At 46.7% G+C, this 18,526-nt stretch overlaps 1 protein-coding gene across 9 annotated transcripts in view; it reads left to right on the forward strand.

Annotated features, from left to right (window-relative positions):
* Positions 1-16,838, forward strand: part of CACNA1E (calcium voltage-gated channel subunit alpha1 E) — a 501,028-nt gene extending 484,190 nt beyond the window's left edge. For 5 of the 9 annotated variants that reach the window (XM_027610796.2, XM_027610799.2, XM_027610800.2 and 2 more), the window contains 5 exons: positions 1,073-1,181; positions 4,100-4,228; positions 5,250-5,430; positions 6,667-6,857; positions 8,325-16,838. In XM_027610796.2, coding sequence (XP_027466597.2) covers positions 1,073-1,181; positions 4,100-4,228; positions 5,250-5,430; positions 6,667-6,857; positions 8,325-8,867 — 1,153 coding nt within the window. In that variant the 3' untranslated portion in view covers positions 8,868-16,838. The remainder of the gene's footprint in view (positions 1-1,072; positions 1,182-4,099; positions 4,229-5,249; positions 5,431-6,666; positions 6,858-8,324) is intronic. The other 4 variants (XM_035722083.1, XM_035722084.1, XM_027610804.2 and 1 more) reach the window with 3 other exon arrangements.
* The last annotated feature ends 1,688 nt before the right edge of the window (positions 16,839-18,526 follow it).

The following is an 18,526-nucleotide window of genomic DNA, read 5'->3' on the forward strand; positions in this document are numbered from 1 at the left end:
ATCCCTCCCTGTGATCCCAGTCAAGGTAAGATTGTGCCTATGGATTATTTTTAAGTAAATTGGTTCACGCCTCAGATTTTCCAGCAGATACACTCATGAGTGCAGTACCCTCCACTCTGAAATGGCTGTCCCTTGAGTACAGGACGATGCCCCCTCTCTCCCTTCCAGCTGCAGCCCCATCCCCGACCACTGTCCCTCTTCCCACCATCAGGAGGCTCACTCCGCATTCTTGAGTGGGTCAGAGGGCACCTGTTACAGTGCTAGTCGCAGTGCATGGCAGCAACAGACACCTTCTCAGGAGAGACTGGCTACCTCTTTCTCTCCTAACCAGCCCCTTAGGTCCCATTGGCCAAGAGTGTCTGCAGGTTCCCAACAGTGGTTTAAACCTGGACGGCTCACCATAGCTTTCATTCAGTGGCCTCTTACCTCATCACCATTTAAGTGTTCTCCTCCATAACCATCAACCCAGAGGTTACCACCTCAGAGATCATTCCCCCCAGCTCATAAACCAACAGACATAGTGTCTGGCACAGAATTGTCCTTCAGTGGATGTTCATGGCATTGAATAGTTTGGCCAAGGATGTTGGCACAATAAGACCATATTTCTGCTGAGACTGGGGGAAATTTTTTAAAAGACCACGACTGCTTGATATTTAAACAAACTGTTCACTGTTTAAACTACAGTATTTTTTTTTTCTCTGCTGGAGGGAGAAACTGAGCAGAAACAGGTTTGTAATTGAGCATGGGTCTTCCATATGGCTGAATGTGACAAATAATGTCGTTTGTCACAGATAGACTAGTCACCAGCAGAATTCTGATGAATGGTTCCAAATGCAGGTTGAAAACAGTGGCTTCTCCTTTCCAGTGCTTTTTTAAAAAAAAAAAAAAACCCTTTTATTCCAGAGTCCAGCCCCCTGTCAGTTACCAGCCTTATACCCAGCCAGTACTGACGGGTGTTGCCCTTGCCAGAAAGGAAGTCCCCCATCTGGGGTGGGGCGCTAGTAGCAGCTATGACAGGACTTTCCCTTTCTCTCATGTACACGTGACGTCTGACTTTGCCATTGCTTTTCAGGAGTGGCCGTAGCGGATACCCTTCGATGAGTCCGCTCTCCCCCCAGGAAATATTCCAGTTGGCTTGTATGGACCCAGCCGATGGACAGTTCCAGGAACAGCAGTCTCTGGTGAATGAATGAGTTACATGACCTCAAAAATAGTTCCTTGGTTTCCCGATCCCTCCCACTCTCATTTCCGAATCTTATTTCATAGCTATGGTTTATCAGGAAAACCCTTTCTGATAGTCCTGCCAGTTAGTTACCCTGCTGTCTCTCCTTTTGTGGCTGACTTTCTCATGTTCTCTGACAAATGCTTCCTCTGCACGTTTTAACAATCCCAGAGACCCCTTACCTGCTTCAGGAACCTAGATCGCTTCAGGCTAAACCTTCTTAATTTATGCCTGTAAGCAGCAAATGTAGAAGCAAGAGTCACTAAATCTTGCCTTTGATATGCAGCCTTAGGACGAACCATCAGAATGAGTGGCACCAAATGGACAGCTTAGTGTAGCCAGGTACTGCTTCTGGGAACACAGGAATGCCCTACGCCGGCCCTCTGGAGATGCCCACCTCCTGGATAACTCAGGGGAGCATGTGTGACCATGACGAGCTGTCAGCCAAGAGTTACAGAAAAATCTCTTACCTCTTTTCTGTGTGTCCCTTTTGGTCACAGTTCTATAAATCGAGTACATACTGAGAGGTCCCTAAAATCCCTCCCCTGAGCCTAAAGTTTTTCATTAGCATAAATGGTAAAATTCCTGAGAAACCAATTGAATCAAGTTTAAGCTGGGGGGGGGGGGACGGGGGCACATTGACCTTTAGATTTTGCTAATACAAAGCTAAAATAGCTTTGTGTTTTGATTCCCAATGATAATAGACTTTACCGTTATCCTTAGTTCAGGAGCCTGAGATCAAGGTCCGTCCTGAACTTAGAATCAAAGCCCAAGTGTTCATGGGCCTGGAAAGAAAAAGACAAAACTCCACATTTGCAAAAGTCCACATAGACAGCTTATTCTGAGTTCTGTGTCACTTTGATTATAATTCATCTGTGTGTTTTCTCTCCCCTTCTCTCCTGACCCCCTCCACTGCTACCATGCACCCCAGAGCCATCCTGGATGATGTGGGTGGAATGTGGGACTGGCCTGTTTATGGAGTGCATGTCTGATGGCATGGGAACCCTTAGAGGGGGCAAAACCCTCTGGTAGCTCAAACAAATGGGTGATTCCGTCTCCTGTGACTGCTGAGACAGGGAGTTCTGTGTAGATGTTTGGGAGACCGCTAGACCAAACCCTCCCAGGGTATGAGTACCTTGGGTGTTCTTGGTAAGGTAGGCAGGAATCATTGGACTATTTCCTGCCTTCCTTTATGAGGAACTTAGCACCATGGACTAATTGGTACAGATAGTTTTTTATTCTTAAAAGTTCCTCTCAGCATTTTACAGCTTGTCTGCCTGATGATGTGTCTGGCTGGGAAAATCTCAATAATCTGTCCTTTCTTTCACAGGGAGGCTTGCTTTATTACATCATTATTTCTGTGGGTTCCCCAGGGCTGAGCCATAGTGCCAGGACTTTTTGGATCTGTGTTCATCTCATTGTCAGTACTGGTGTCTGTAATTCAGTTCAGGTGTCAGCCCGTGCCACACGCTCACCACTGTGTACTCCTGCCCATCCCTTGGGGCCCCCTGCTCCACGTCCAGAGGCGTGGCCATGATTTGTGCATGTGTCTTATCCCACCTCCCACACCCCACAAACTGCAGTGTTGTTACCACGTCTGTTTTTTAAGTCGGACCTGTGTGCTTTATAAAGCATGTACTGCAAACACTAAAATTTCCTCAAGCGCACATATCACATGTCCTAGGAGGGCAGTCCTCCCCTTCACACCAGAAACCACCCGGCCAAATGGTCTTGGAGGCTGAGCCAGGTCTCGGGCACCCTTTCCTTCAGCAGTGCCCTATTTAAACAACTAGGTTTTTAGGGTGTCATTCTCTAAATATAAAATAGCTTTTTTTTCCTGGTAAAATCTCCAGATGTCCAGGATATTTCTAGGTCTCTTTGGTGGCCCATGTAAACATTTCTAAGGCAACTCTACCCCTTAGGCAGTGACAGTAGCTATCTGTATGGATCACGTACATTTGCCAAACTGACATTCTTTAACCAGGAAAATCACCTAAAAGAGCTGACCCCTTAGAGAGTTCCAATCTAATCTTCTAGAGTGGCATAGGCCAGTATAACAGCCACTTCCCACATTGGCCATTGAGCACTTGGATTGAGATGTGCTGTAAGCAGAAAATACTGTCCCGTGTCAAAGACGTGGTGCCAAAAAGAATGTGAAATATCCCAAGTTTTAGATTGATTACATGTTGACATGAGAATATTTGGATATATTGGGCTAAATATATTAAACTTGATGGTTTTTAAAAATTTTTTTAAATGTAGTTCCTAGGAAATTTAAAATTACAGAGGCACTTTGCATACTATTTTTATTGGACTGCACTAGTGGAGAGCATCCCTGACAAATGGCTATCTATCATATTTTTTGAATGGTTTCAATCGGAAAGAAAGTTCTCAGCTAATAAAATCAAGTGTCTTAAGGTTTGAGATGATATATTTGATACCAGAAATTGGTGACTTTCCTTAGAATAGTGATTTCTGTTTGACAAATAGCTTCTTCCAATTAAAAGAATAAGCCTAACAAACACTACCAACTTTCAGAAAGTAAACTTCACTTATCTAAGAAGTACTATGACATAATGTTTTTTACAGAGCTATAAAATCAGAAGCACTGCTTAGAGGTAAATAAGAGGATACTTGACTAGAAAAAGTAGTCTTTACCTTTCGGTTCCTGGTAGAATTTTCTGTTTGGGACATCTGGTATACCACAAGTGCACACATAGATGCACACATATATACACATACAACTGAGACCTTAAAGATGTAAGTGTCTCTTCTAAAAACTATTCTTGTTATGGAGGAGGCAGAATCATCCACCGGAGGTGAGAAGCAATGAGATGGAACCAAGTCCCACAAGCTTGGCTGTGTGTTTATTTCCAGGAGCCAGAGGTTAGTGAATTAAAAAGCGTGCAGTCCTCTAACCATGGCATCTACCTTCCTTCGGACACCCAGGAGCATACGGGATCGGGGAGGGCATCCTCTATGCCACGCCTGACTGTGGATCCCCAGGTAAAAAGCTATCACCACCTACCATGTGTAGTGGCATCCTGGACTGTATTGAATTGGTGGGTTATGAAAAAATCATCTGATATTTTCAGGTGAGCCCTCGACTTGCCCCCATCCCTTCCGTATAAGCAAAATCTGGCTCATGGGCCTTCTCTTTAGAGTCTGCCTGCTCCTCCACAGTGTGTTTTTAGTGAAGCCCTAAGCATAAAAGTCTAACTCCTTCTGGATGGGCCCAACATCTTCAAGACTCAACCAGCTATGCAAGAAATATTTTCCAGGATTTTCCCTGTGGTTCTTTTTTTTTTCCTTTCACCTTTCCTGGCTTCCCCAGCACATATGCAGTTACTTACACACACAGCTCTGTGTCAGGACCGTCTGTCCTAACCAGTGCAGGCCACGCCTCATTTCTTTGTCTGTTTTTCTGGCTTCTTTTTTTCTGTCTGTCTGTCTTACATCAAGTTTTGACAGAGAGAAGAAGTTTTTGTGGATCTGTTTTAACATCTGTGGCAAATCAAAATGCAAGAGTTTAAGGTGGGGCTGGGGGAGGGGGGCGGAGGATGGATGATAGAGAGCAATGCATTCTTAGATGCTGCCCAGCTACGAGCTGTCCTAAGCTCCTGTGCTATAGGGAAGGGCCTTCCCTGGTGAGAGCAACAAAGAAAAGGCAAAGTTATGCTTCTTTCATGGTGCAGACTTTTTGATAATTGCCCTCACATATTTCAGAGTGGCTCAAGGTTCACTGCAGGTCCTGGCTGGGTCCCTATGGTAGAGGGCTCTATGGGAAGCTTGCACTGTACATTTACTGCTTGCTTTCCTGAGCACGAAGACAAGACCGTGGATAAGTCTCAGTATCTATGTTAACATAGCATAGGACGCTTGCCGCCAGCTAAGATCTGAGCAAGAGGGATTCAAGGAAGGTTACAGTTTGCACTCTTCAACAATCTTTAGCTCACTTCTTCCTTACTTTTAGACCTTTTCCGTAATTAATCCAGATTTTGTGTTCCTCTGGGGCTCCTATTTCCAGGTGGTGACAGATCCCAGCTCCATGAGACGTTCATTTTCCACGATTCGGGATAAGCGTTCAAATTCCTCATGGTTAGAGGAATTCTCCATGGAGAGAAGCAGTGAAAACACCTACAAGTCACGTCGTCGGAGTTACCACTCCTCACTGAGACTGTCAGCTCATCGCCTGAATTCTGACTCAGGTGAGGCGGGGGGGTGTTCCCTGTTCACCTCTTTTCAGGCTCCTGCGCTGATGACCAGTTCTGACAAGAACTGAAAATCACTGGAACAGGATTCAGATAAGGATACAGGTTTAGGAGAGCAAGGGAAGAAAGAACACTTGTCATCAGGAAAGAGTTCCCTATCTGATTTGTCCTGAAACAAAGTCTTCTATATTCATCATAAAGGCTGAAATTTCTTTCTTTCAGAGTAGGGCTATAGAAGTCATTAAAATGTATAGAACTGTTGAATCAATTACGTTTTACACCTGAAACTAATATAATCTTCTATTTTAATTATACTTCAATAATTAAAAAAATTGAGATTTTCAAATAACCTTCTGCAAAACCACTGAGGTTCCTTAGGGGGTTTCTTTTTTTTTTTTATTAAAGATTTTATTTATTTATTTATTTGACAGAGCACAAGTAGGCAGAGCAGGAGGGAGAAGCCGGCTCTCTGCTGAGCCAGGAGCCCAACGTGGGGCTCGATCCCAGGACCCTGGGATCATGACCTGAGCCGAAGGCAGCCGCTTAACCGACTGAGCCACCCACGCGCCCCACCTTAGGGGGTCTCTAACACATTCCTGGCAGGGGCTGGGCTCTTACCACCAACTCCGCTTCAACCCCAGTAGGGCTACCTGGAATTTTTTTTAGGTTTTTGAGTTTTGTTTCTTTTTTAAGGAAAAGGGTCATACTGATAGAGTTTGAAGCATTCTCATGTTTTTCTAATGGTTTCTATTTTACTAGATGAGGAAAGAGATCAAAAAGCTGTGACATGCCTATAGCATAGGGCCAGTAAGTGGCAGAAATGGGACTAGAAGTCTTCAGTGGGACTGAAACACTTTGACCTCCATCCCTTTACTGATGCCACCTTCCCCCAAAAAAATTACACACCCGTGTTTAGGACAGAGAATTCCTGGGCCATATTGTTGGCAAAGATTCTATCTTAATTGTGTTCTAGCATAAACAGTAGCAGAAGAGAATCAAGTGCATCCTTTGACACGTGTGTCTTTCCAATGGCAACTTGCACACTTTCCTCTTCACAAAAGAGTAATTTTCCAACCTTTCCGTCCTGCCTCCCTTTCAGATCACCTGTTGACGTGCCTGGAGAAGCTAGGATTCCTCAGGGGCCCAGTCCCTCCCAGGCTTTATGACATCTCTTTATGTTCAGAGGCCAGTATGTGTAGAGCTGTGATCAGGTGCTTTTGTCATCTCTCCCAGGCCACAAGTCTGACACCCATCGCTCAGGGGGCAGAGAGCGGGGGCGGTCGAAAGAGCGAAAGCATCTTCTCTCTCCCGATGTCTCCCGCTGCAATTCAGAGGAGCGAGGGACCCAGGCCGACTGGGAGTCCCCAGAGCGCCAGCAGTCCAGGTCTCCCAGTGAGGGCCGGTCACAGACCCCCAACAGACAGGTGAGCCTGGAGAGGAAGTGGAACCCCTGTAGAAAGAGACAGAGGGGTGGTCTGCTAACGTTAGGTGCAAAATGTGGGCATCTAGTACCCACACCCACCTTGGTGTCACAGCAACTATACCCATTGTGCATAGAAGCTGGCTACCTCCTGCTTGTGTACTCAGAAAACCAGATAGTTCCCCCAAGAAAGACAATGGTATCTAGAAGTCATTCCATCTCAGTCCTCAGAACCCAGAGGTACAAAGTCACAAGTAAGTTCACGGAAGTCTCAGCCAGATTTAGGAGGAAAGGATCACCTCTAGCCAGAAAAGTTTCTTTGACCAGTTGCGTGATCCTTAGTTACAGTGGTGATCCATCTCTCAGCACAGGATTTATCATTTGGATCAGTTCAACCTCACTTACCTAGCTTCCAGCCATCCCAAAAGGAAGACCCCCCCCCACTTCTCCTTCCAGCCCCTGCCTAAGAAATCACTACCCGAGCTGTGTGAAAACATTCTCTCGACTCCCGCTTTCCTCCTCACTCCCAGCCCAAACTCTGTTTAAGGCTGTGGGAGCCCAGATGGGAGAACCCCTCAGCAGCAGTGAGCAGAGGGGAAGGGGAGGGTCTGCTACAGTAGACTTTAGAGGCAGTTGAGAAGTTTCTTCTAGAGCAGTGACTTTCAAATTTTAGTGAACAGAATCATGAAAGCTTGTTAGAACTGCATATTCCAGGGACCTAGAGGGCTCTGCTTCAGTAGTGAGACCAGCTAGAAAGGGAAAAGTAGAAAGTTGAAAGGACCCCTACTTCCCCAGGAACTTCTGAGCAGGTGGTTCATAGGTCACACACACCTTTGAGAAACACCTTCCGGAAGGTTCATTTACCAGCGCTGGGCTCAGGGACCCTTGGGTCTAGGTGAGCAGATCAAGTAAGGCCTGAAGCAGCAGCTGAGCATGTGGGTGTAGAAGCTGAGTTGACCTCAACCAGCCACTGAAGACATGAAGGCAGAGTGAAGATGAGGGGAGGAAGTTGCTATTCCCTCAGATCCACTTCCCAGGAAAGGTTTCCCAGACAGCAACCCCTTAGCATCCATTCATCTTGCATGTAGCTGTCTTCCTCTGAGGTTGCAAGGCTTTCTTTCACTGTGCCCCTTGTTACATTTTTTGAGCTTCCAGATCCTTGCTCCTCTAAGTGTATGCTCCATGGTCCAGCCACACCTGGGAGCGTGTTAGAAATGCAGAGTCTCAGACCCCACCCCAGACCTGCTGAGCCTGCAGCTGCAGTTTACGTTGACAGGCCCTGGTCTCCACGGTGGAGACTCTTCTGTCTCCTTCAGTCCCTCCCTTCCTAAGCGGAGGGGACCCCCAGCTCAGACCTCCCTCCCCCAGGCTCCAAGGGCTCTCTGGAGGGAGGGTTGGGGACCTTACCCGGGCCCCTAGTAGGGATCAGGCCAGGCGCGGTCTAACCTGCCTTGTCTGTCCCGCTGCGCAGGGCACAGGTTCCCTGAGTGAAAGCTCCATCCCCTCCATCTCTGACACCAGCACCCCAAGACGAAGTCGCCGGCAGCTCCCACCTGTTCCCCCAAAGCCACGGCCCCTCCTTTCCTACAGCTCCCTGCTGCGCCACACCGGGAGCATCTCCCCGCCGGCTGACGGAAGCGAGGGCGGCTCCCCGCTCACCTCCCAGGCGCTGGAGAGCACGGAGGCCGGCCTGGTGGAGGCTCCCAGCTCCCGGCTTGTCCAGCAGGGCCAACACTGCTCCCCTCAGCGCTACATCTCCGAGCCCTACCTGGCCCTGCACGAAGACTCCCACGCCTCAGACTGTGGCGAGGAGGAGACGCTCACCTTCGAAGCCGCCGTGGCCACCAGCCTGGGCCGCTCCAATACCATTGGCTCGGCACCGCCACTGAGGCATGGCTGGCAGATGCCCAACGGGCACTATCGGCGGCGGCGGCGCGGGGGGCCTGGGCCCGGCGTCATGTGTGGGGCTGTCGGCGACCTCCTGAGTGACACGGAAGAAGACGACAAGTGCTAGAGGCTGCTCCCCCCTCCGATGCATGCTCTTCTCTCCACCGAGTTGGGAAGCCAGTGCTGCCCGGGGGGGAAGGAAGAGGGAGGAGGAAGATGGGAGGACACCGTGCATCATCAGACGAGAGGAACGAAGGGACACCAGGAAAACCAGGGGCACTCGCCCCATTGCTTTACTTCCCTTTGCAAGATGGGCCCTGCCCACGGGCTGCCTCTTTGCTGGGGACAGGAAATTGGAGAAGGCACAGGGGGCTTCCCATGGCAGGAGGGACGTGAGGATGGCTTTGCTTCCCCTTGCCCCTTCCCCCTTTGCCGTCAGCTCAGCTACAGAGGGATGGAGCTGGCCTGTGTCTACACCCCTTGCCCTGAAAAGCCTGGAAGACTTTCTGGCTCTTCGCTAGGGAGTTGTGGAGACCCCAGCAGAGGGGTCCTCTCCCTCAGCAGCTCTTGCTCCCCAGCCAGCACCCCTGCCAGGGAGGGCAACCACAGGAGCATCTCCTGCACACTCCCCTCCGGCTTGCTTCCCCCAGAGAAGTGTAGGCTAAGTGCGGGAGTGTTGGATGCCAGGGGTCGGAGGCCAAAAGGGAAAAGTTGAAGTGGCAGAAGGGGTCAGGGTGCTGTGGCAGCAGCAGCGAGGGCTGGTCTGGGTGAGCAAAGCCATAGTCCGGCAGCCCGGACCCTGGGGGAGAGGCTCAAAGAGAGGGAGGGAATGGGGGGTGCGGGGAGGGACAGTCCCGTCTCTTTGAAGCCTGTCACCTCCTCAGTAGGTGCTGGGTTAGGATAGGCCAGGGACAGCCCTCAGGCTCCACCGAGGCTCTGGGAAGGGTATATTTGGAAAGCATTTACCAACCCCTGTGGCCAGAGCACCAGCCGGTGTGAGCAGAAGTCCAGCCAGGACTCTGCCAGGCCTTAGCCCTGCAAATGCTGGTCCTAAGGGATCTCTGAGGGTGGGGTGAGTACGGTGAGGGGCACTTAAGGCAGAGTCTGTTTTCCATCCAGTAGAGAAGAATCTGGAACCAGCACATAGGGCCGAATGTCAAGGTAGACTCTGGGCCAGGAGGCAGTGGGCCTTTCTGCCAAGCAGCGAGGCCCCGAGCCAGAGGCCCAGGCTTCCCTGCCACTCCCTGAGATGGTAGTGCACACATACCCAAGGTGGGCCCTCCATCACTGAGTAGAGACTTCTAGAGCGAGAGGAAAGGTGGCCAGACCGACATGTGAAACTTCCATGAGAGAGTCAGGCTGAGTTCACTGAGGACCTCCTGGGAGGAGGACCCCTTCCACAGCTAGTTGGTGAAGTGAAGTTCAGTTTGTCCTGACACTTTGAAGGTGATTAGTCAATATACCTCAGCTGAGACCTGGGCTGCTCCTCCTAGCCACGGAGACTCTGATGCGACCTCATCACACAGTGTCATGAGATGGGGGTTCCCCATGGCCCTGCATATTCCCTGGGGCCGGGACGAGGCTTTTTCTCTCCCCAGGGTAAGAGCTGGGCAGAAGACGGCCTCAGGCCACTGTGTTATTCTTAACCACCAACCCCCCAAACTCAGAAGCATGGAGAAAGAGAGAGACTTCCTCGACTAATCAGTCCTCGCCTTGTATCGATTGTCCACTCGGGGAAGCACATCACTCCCTCTATCTGGTGGAAATGTCCCATCCCCTCAACTTCCTCCCCTGTCTCCTCCCAGGGGCTGGAAGGGTCTGCTGGAGAAGGGTGCCAGGCAGGCCTTCCCTTCACAGCCACGAGCAGGCCGAGCTGGCCTCACAGGCCCCTCCCCTGGCCCAAGATCCCCGTGGCTGAACCCTCTCCCCATCCTCCTCCAGCCAAGCCAGCCTCCACCTCTTGGGGAGGAGAAGTGAGGAGCTGTTATTTTTCTTAGAAGGAGCCTCTTTTGACTTCTGAAGTTTTTTGTTTGTTTTGGTTGAAATAGAACTAAGGCATAGTTGCTTCTACCCTGAAAAGCCAAATACAACCGTGGGGCTGCAGAATCATTGCTCATGGCCCCGCCTTCTCTTTTAGATACTGATGGAGCTTCATGACCCCCAGGCAGCCCCCACATCAAAGTAGGCCCAGGGCAGGAGACCATGGAGGCAGAACAGAAGCCGCCTCCTCCCCGACCTAATGTCCATTTTCACTGCACTCTCCTGCTCACTACTTGCGTGCTTGGGAGTAGCTGCCCATGTGAACGCAACTACGTCACACCCTGATCTGAACAGGCGTGCCCCCCTTTACGGAAGACTCAGATGCTGGGCCTTGTAGTGTTTGAAAAGTTTCCTCTGCCCTGTGTCATTTCATGCCAAAGTGCCGCAGTGGGCTGTTTTCTGTGCACAAATTTGCATTCTTCCCCCTCAGAAATGCAGCTTTCCCTAGGGACAGGCCTACCCCAGGACAGCCGCTCTGAGTCAGCAAGCCTCTTGCACTGTGGTGTGAGAACAGGAATTGATCTCTTCTGCCATCTCAACAGGAGGAATTTAGCCTGGCAGAGCAATTACCAGAAATGGGATTTGCCTGTAAACCACATTATGAACACAAAATTTACTGTGCCAGGAACCCTCCCTGGACACCTGAACTCCTTAAACTCACATACACACCCAAGCACCGGAGTCTCGAATGCGGTGGTATCGAGCCTTGCAGAGGCAGTCCCCCGACCAACCACTGGGGTTTTTCTAGAACCAATGAACTTAGGAACACTCTTACTCAGTTTCCCCTGACCAAGAAATTGGGTTTCTTATCCCTGAGCCTGCATTTACCGTTCTAGTAAGACCAGAAAATAAAAGACAGTTTTCTGTTAAGTCACGGAACTCATAATCTGTTTCCTTCCACCTCTTAATAAATGTGACCTTCCCCCTTCCCTCTAATAGCTGACCAGGATATCCCTTCCCACGTGTCAGATTCTGTCTCTTCTCTCTCCCTTGAAAAGAAGGTCCTTGAGATCTCAAAACCTGTGCTGCTCTTCTTTGGATGAAAAAGTATGGCAGCATCTCGAGAAATGCCAAGCAAACTGGAAACTGTTGGAGATAACACCGAATGATTAAACGGAGTACTGCAGGTCCCCTCAGAAGAACATTTATCTCTGTCCAGTTTCCATTGCTATTGTTAGTCTTCGGCATCTCCTCAAAACAAAGAGGGAGGGATGGGGGAAAAGAGTAGAGGAGGAAAAGAAATCAAGGTAGATATTCTAACTAGGTCTGTGTTTAGATGCTCCTCTCTTCACTTCCAGACAGACTTCTGGTGGGGAATTCACGTGTCTCCCTCTCTCAATCCCCATGAGGGCAGAATGCCAGCAGGCCTTCAGACACAGGGCAAGAGCTCTAGGCCAAGATGCTCTGTGAGCCAGGGTCTGGATAGAATTACCTACACTATGAAGAGATGGTACCTTCGAGCATCTCCCCCACCCCACCCCCAGGGTTGACTTACATAAGCCATGAACACGACCGCCCAATGTGGGTCTGTCCACTCTTCTAGCTGAAGAATCTATTTCTATTCTGGGCTTCACTTCTCCCCACTCAATGTCCCTATGGGGTACTGAAATCATGGATAATGTTTCTCTGAAACTGAAATTCAGATGTTCTGGATTAGACCACCTTTTGACTCTGGGACCACACAAAGACGACCCCATATTCCACCACTCAGCCAACGTCTTCTTTCTACACACATCCATCTCTCCCCTGGCCTTTGTGATGAGCCTCAGTATCTCCTGCCTTCTGTTCTCCCATCCCAGCTCTTGTTTTGCTGCATGTTATCACTGACTTAACTCCTGAAATGTTTTAAATCCACCCAGTCCAAGCTTATTTGCTGACCTGCCTGTTTCTGCTGTTGGGGAATGCATCATTCTCATAAAAATAGTTGGGAACTCACCAGGTAATATTCACAAGGTGATCTGAACCAGTATAAGGTGCAGTACTATTGGGGTGAGTGGGGGATATGAAATGTCCGCATATTCAATGAAAGTCCACTTGAGGGAAATTAGGTCTCTCTTGGCATAATGGAACAAAATTTAATAATTTTGGTTTTTTTTAAAGAAAGTTCTCAATTTTCCATTACATCCTATTTCTAAAGCCTGCTCTGGATGTTTCATTTTTGGACAGAGTATTTGTTCAGTGGGTTGAGCCAGGGATAAGCTGAGATTCTTTAATTTCTCAGCCCAGCTGTAATAAATATGAGGTCATAATAAGAAAAGGCATATGTATAGCAGGCGGGAAGCAGATGGTCATCTACTTTGCTGGGATTTTGTGAGACTTGAAGGTTAAGGAATTTTCACCCTATTTTTATCAGTTTCATGTTTGTTATGTTTTGAGACCCTCAGAGACCTGGTGCCAGTGTGCACAAAGAATCTTGGGGAGGACAGGCATTCCCATGACTTGGGGTAGCCTCTTCCTCACCAGATTCTTCCATCCTGTCCGTCCGTCCTTCCTGGATTCCCAGGCACTGAACACTGTCCAAGAGGTGCAGGTGAGGAGTAAGGCAAAAAAAAAAAAAAAAAAAAAAAAGAAGTGGGCCTCCTGCCCGTGGCCAGAGCATGATGGTTTAATTCCAGGCAAGAGCCTCCTGAGGAATCAGGTCTAGGTTTGGATAAAGAGATCTCCACACTGAGGCTCTTATTTTAACAAAAGCCACACAGAGGTAGCTCAGGACTTAGGACCTAAGTTGGCATGATATGATCAGAAGAGATGCCACGTTAACGAGCGCTGCCTTTATCTGTAGCTCTTTCTGACTTTTGTTTTTTCTTTGGTGAACTACCCTGTATACTGTAGCCGTTTAGCCTGACAGAGCCCCAGCTGATGGCTTTGCTGGTTGCAGCCCCAGACTTAGCTGAAGACTGCTGGGGTGATCTGCCAGTCATCATGTGCCGTCACTCAGTCAGAAGGACACAGATGTACCATTTTGGGCTGGGGGAGACTAGGAACAGAAAAAACTGTCTTTGGTTTCTGATGCCTTTTTCTTCCCTTAAATCCTTTCTGCTTTGACCCTCTGAGGCTTAGGCATCCCAGAGAAATCAGGTCAAGTCAAAGATAACAGATTCATAGATTGTCCCAACCTTCCCAAAGGGCCTGGAAAGCTTCTCTTAACAAAACTCAAGTTAGTTGGTTGAGAAATTTGAATGAGACTCACAGCAGAGGCAAATGGATGGCTGGGGTACCTCTGAACTTCCCTTCTATTTTTGTAGTCTTCCTTCTGATCCCTTCCATCACGCTAAAAATGGGGTGGGGGCGGCCCTAGCATCCTGACCTTCTAAATGCAAAAAGATTTTATAACAAGCCATGCTACTATGTAAATACATGATTGAAGTTTGAAATCTTATTTCTGGGGGTATGAAAGAGTTGAGCAGATCTGATGATAAAAAATGGTAAGGGGATCTATGTTTATTTTTATTTGCGATCTTTTTGTTTGGATTTTTTGTATCAGACCCGCTCTAAAATAGCAATGAAGGATAAATGTGTGCTCTGCAGTGTTTCTGAATCACCTTCTAATTAATTTCCATCAAACTTAATATATTTGAGCCAAAAATCAGAGGTATACAGTACCAGTTCCATCTTCTCTCTTTGGTGGATTTTTGTTTTTTGGGTTTTTGTTTTTGTTTTTGTTTTTGTTTTTTGTCTTCTTCTAAGCCTCTGTCTCTTGTTTCTAGGGACTTAAAATATAACCTAGATGAACGTAAAGCAGCCTGAAAACTTAGTGAAAGCCAAGGAAATAATAGAATGGATATAGATTTTTTTCAAGACATCTTTAACCAATAAATACAGAGTTTATGTCTTGAGAAGATAAAATTTTAAGAGTGTAGTAATCTGGTAACTGGAAATTATTGGGAGTCAAAAATAATTCTATCCCAGCCTTCTGTACTCGTGCCTTCAGCAAGGTATTGCATCTGCGTGCTTTATTTCCCTCATTAGGAAAGCTGAAATACTAATGCTTGGCTAATTCATGGGGTATGTTTGTAAGTCAATTAATATCACATCATTTAACATACTTAGTCTCCACAAATCAACTTAGAAAAATCTTCTCTTCTTATATCCCACTAAGGACCTATGAAATTCTTGGCATCACTAGAAACTTCATGTTTAATGGAACCCAAATCCCAGATTTGCTTTAATTTCACCAGCTATTGTTCCCGTTTTCCCTTCCTCTTCTTTTTCACTCTCTAATTTAAAAAAAAAAAAAAAAATCAAGACTTTTTTTTTTCTTAAATGCAGGAAAGAAGTTGAGTTTTCATGATCAGAGCTTCCTGGTATCTTCTTTTTGTGGACACTTAAGCCAGTGTTAGATCAAATAACCATTCTCTAATGCTTAGGATCCTCACGAAGACCTCTTTTCTAACCCAACATTGAGTCTTTTCTGTCTTTGTTCTGCCAGTTTGTCAGAGAGAAGGGATGGATTACTCTCTCTATTCTGGAACCAGATCTGTAGGATCTGTACCAGGTACTACCACGTCCTCCTCAGTTCACCCAGAGGTGGGCCCCAAAACTGAAAGGGTATTAATCACAGCTGCCAAATCCAAATTTGACCTTATCTGGTGACTCAATTTTCTTTCCGGTAATCTGATTTCTTACAGTGATGGCCTGTACCACACAGGAACCCACTGCCCAAAGGAAGTCTATTAGAAATCCATATAAGGGGTGAGCAAGAAAAACACACTCCAAAATTTAAAGTGCCATTAAACCCATTAAAAAAAAAATAAGGGTAATATGAAATGAGGGCTAAACAGTGTAATCTAACTGCCAATTAAAGTATACAGTAGTTCTGGTCTTAGCTACATTTGATAGGGAATTATATCACATTAAGCAGATCCCAGCAGATTTAGTAAAAACATAGGCATTCAATTTTAATGGCTACCAATGGGGATATATACTTAGCCTGCGGGCCAAACTTCAATCAGTGTTTTTCTATCCTGGTGTTTTGTGAACAAGCCAAAATTTATACAAAGCCACCCTAAATGCTGCAATTGCAGAGGAACCTCCCTCTTGGTGATATGAGAACAGTCCAACTCCACTCAAATTGAGTCTAAAATTTGGAACTCGACCAGAAAAACAAATGGAGGAGAAAAATCTAATGCACAAGTTGATTTGACATATTTGTAGCTGGGGCAATGTGAGCAGAGCCTAGGAAGACAAACTATAGAACAAAGACAAGGTTGAGGTAGAAAATATCAGCTAGTCCCAGGAAAAGAAGGTGTATGACTTGAGATAGTCTTTTACTAGATCAGTGGTATACGTGTTAGCAAGATACAGGATTCAGAGCAGTACTTCCTGCCAAGCTCACCAAAGGTAGTGGATTTGAAGGCTTCAGTGGATTAATAGAGCCCTGAACAAATTTTTCAGACCTGGGAGATGGAGAGAAAGGAGGTTCATGCTTTAAAGCAGCCCGAAGACAATCTCTGTGACTTTATCAACTCTTCAGTATAGTAGTGCCAATAGTGGAGAGATTTCACTGATCTTCCTGGTGGTACAAATGCCAACAGGAGGGGAGGGGAGAGGGGTGGTGAGTGGGACAGAGGATGAGCTTTATCAGGAAGAGATTTCAAACTGTGAAGGGTGCACCGGTACTAGCCCCAAAGGATATCATTGCAAAAAAGTAGACCAACGGGTGTCCAGGCCATACCCTCTGTGCTTTGGGACCTAAGGCCAGGCCATTCCCACCTTGATTTGCTCTTAGAGGAGGAGCTTGTAAGATGGAATCAAGAGGGAAAATGGGTGCTCTGCCTTAGGCTGTTAGAAACGCTGCCACCTGCATTACAAACCACATGTGAGTCAAAGACGCTTGAGACACTTCCTTATGGGCAGCATCCACTGTGGTGCACCAGACTGACACCCCTTCAGGAATGGTGTTTAAATGGCAGCCAGTGCTGGCCCGCCCAGAGTATCGGTGCATCTTTCCTAAAGCCAGAATTCAGCACTGCATGTTGACCAGGTGGATATCCTGTAATATAAATGCTCGTTTGGATCCAAAAGGAAAATTATTAAAAATAAAAGAAAGATGAACAACTTTAATGGTTTTTTTGGGGGGGGGGTGGTCAAAGAAAAGAATAAATAAAACCTTGTTGTAAAGAATTAATTGGCCTGATTCCCCTCACTCTGTTTCTTTGGTCCCTAAAAAGGGAGGTCTCAGGAGTGAATCCTTGCCAGAACTCTCAGGGTAAGTGGGCAGCGGGTCCTGCAGTGCAGTTGGATGACATCTGCTCAGCCCAGCTAGTTAGGAGGAATTCCAAAGTTTCTCCAAGTTTCAAGGACACCCTGTCCCTAAAAGATTTTCTTAAAAGTATTAACTTGGAGGAAACAACAACACAAAAATAGGCTCCAGATAAACAGCTTCACTGAACAAGTTATTTCCTTTTCTTTTTTATTTATTTTTTAAAGATTTTACTTGAGAACAAGAGAAACAGAATGAGTGGAGGGAGGGGCAAGAAGCAGACTCCCCGCTGAGCAGGGAGCAGATCGCAACAGCAGGGCTGGAACCCAGGACCCTGAGATCATGACCTAAGCTGAAGGCAGACTCTTAACCAACTGAGCCACCCAGGTGCCCCCGAACAAGTTATTTTCTGACCAGAAAAGTTCTATCTCTAGGTAAGGAGTTTAAAAGTAGACTGGAAATCTATGGAACACAGGGCTTCATGACTAGAACTATAACCAGCCTCCTCTCTGAAAGAGCAGGGAAGAGAGGACATCCCAAGACTTTGAGGAGATACTGTCTATTCTTTCCCACTGCCTGTATTACTCCTCATGTAATCATAATAGCTTCCTTAATAAAAGGGAAGCAGCCGCCCTCGGATCCAGTGGTCCCTTATGAGTCTCCCTCTAATCCTAGTGTTGGGTCTATTGTTTTAATATGAATTATTCTTCTATTAATTAATTTAATGGAAACCAGCTTCTAGAATGGATCCTCTATTTCTGCAGTTCTACCAACATATGGCTTCTCAAGCCCTGCATGATTTTTTTAAGTGAGGGTTCGTTAGGATTAAAACCATCCAAAAATATGGTAGGTGGCCAATAGAGCCCTTCGAGGCTGGATTGTAAATCTCTACTATCTTGTCCAACTCTCAGAGTTTATTTTCCAGTCATAATTTTTTCCCATGGCTTCCATCACCACTGAAGCTGGAAAGACAGAATTTGAAGAAAAATTTTTACCTAATTACACACTTCTATGGGATGACTAGTTGGTTTGGGCAAAGATTGGTTTGTAAGAAATTTTTAACATTGAGGAGTTTTTTGGTTTCTTTCTAATCTGGACCTTAGGTCCATAGTATTTCCCAGGCGAATGGTACTAGGAAACACATATAAAGAAAAATAGACACTACTCTGAACTTCTCTCCAGTGTTTCTGTGTTATGCTTCTGAGCATCTATTGGTTACCCTAACACAACAATGTCCCTTTACCTAAATTTTGCCTCTGGGATATTACAAAACTTGTCTTTCCTAGTATACCATGTTCTTTTGTTAATAAGCTAGAAAATTTTCAAACCAGAGACTAAGATTTTAGTTCCTTAGACACTTAAACACAAAATATTGGGACTAGTCACAGGTGCATATAGCTCTAGAACACCATAAACTTAAGAGGCAACAAAGAGCAGGAAGAGAATCGAGGCTATAAATGCAAGTTCTGGAGTCAGATCCAACTAAATTCAAATCTGTGAACCACCCCTCTTGAACTGTGTGTCCCTGAGCAAGCCACTTAACC

Source organism: Zalophus californianus, chromosome 10 (assembly GCF_009762305.2).
Source record: "Zalophus californianus isolate mZalCal1 chromosome 10, mZalCal1.pri.v2, whole genome shotgun sequence".
Lineage (NCBI taxonomy): Eukaryota > Metazoa > Chordata > Mammalia > Carnivora > Otariidae > Zalophus > Zalophus californianus.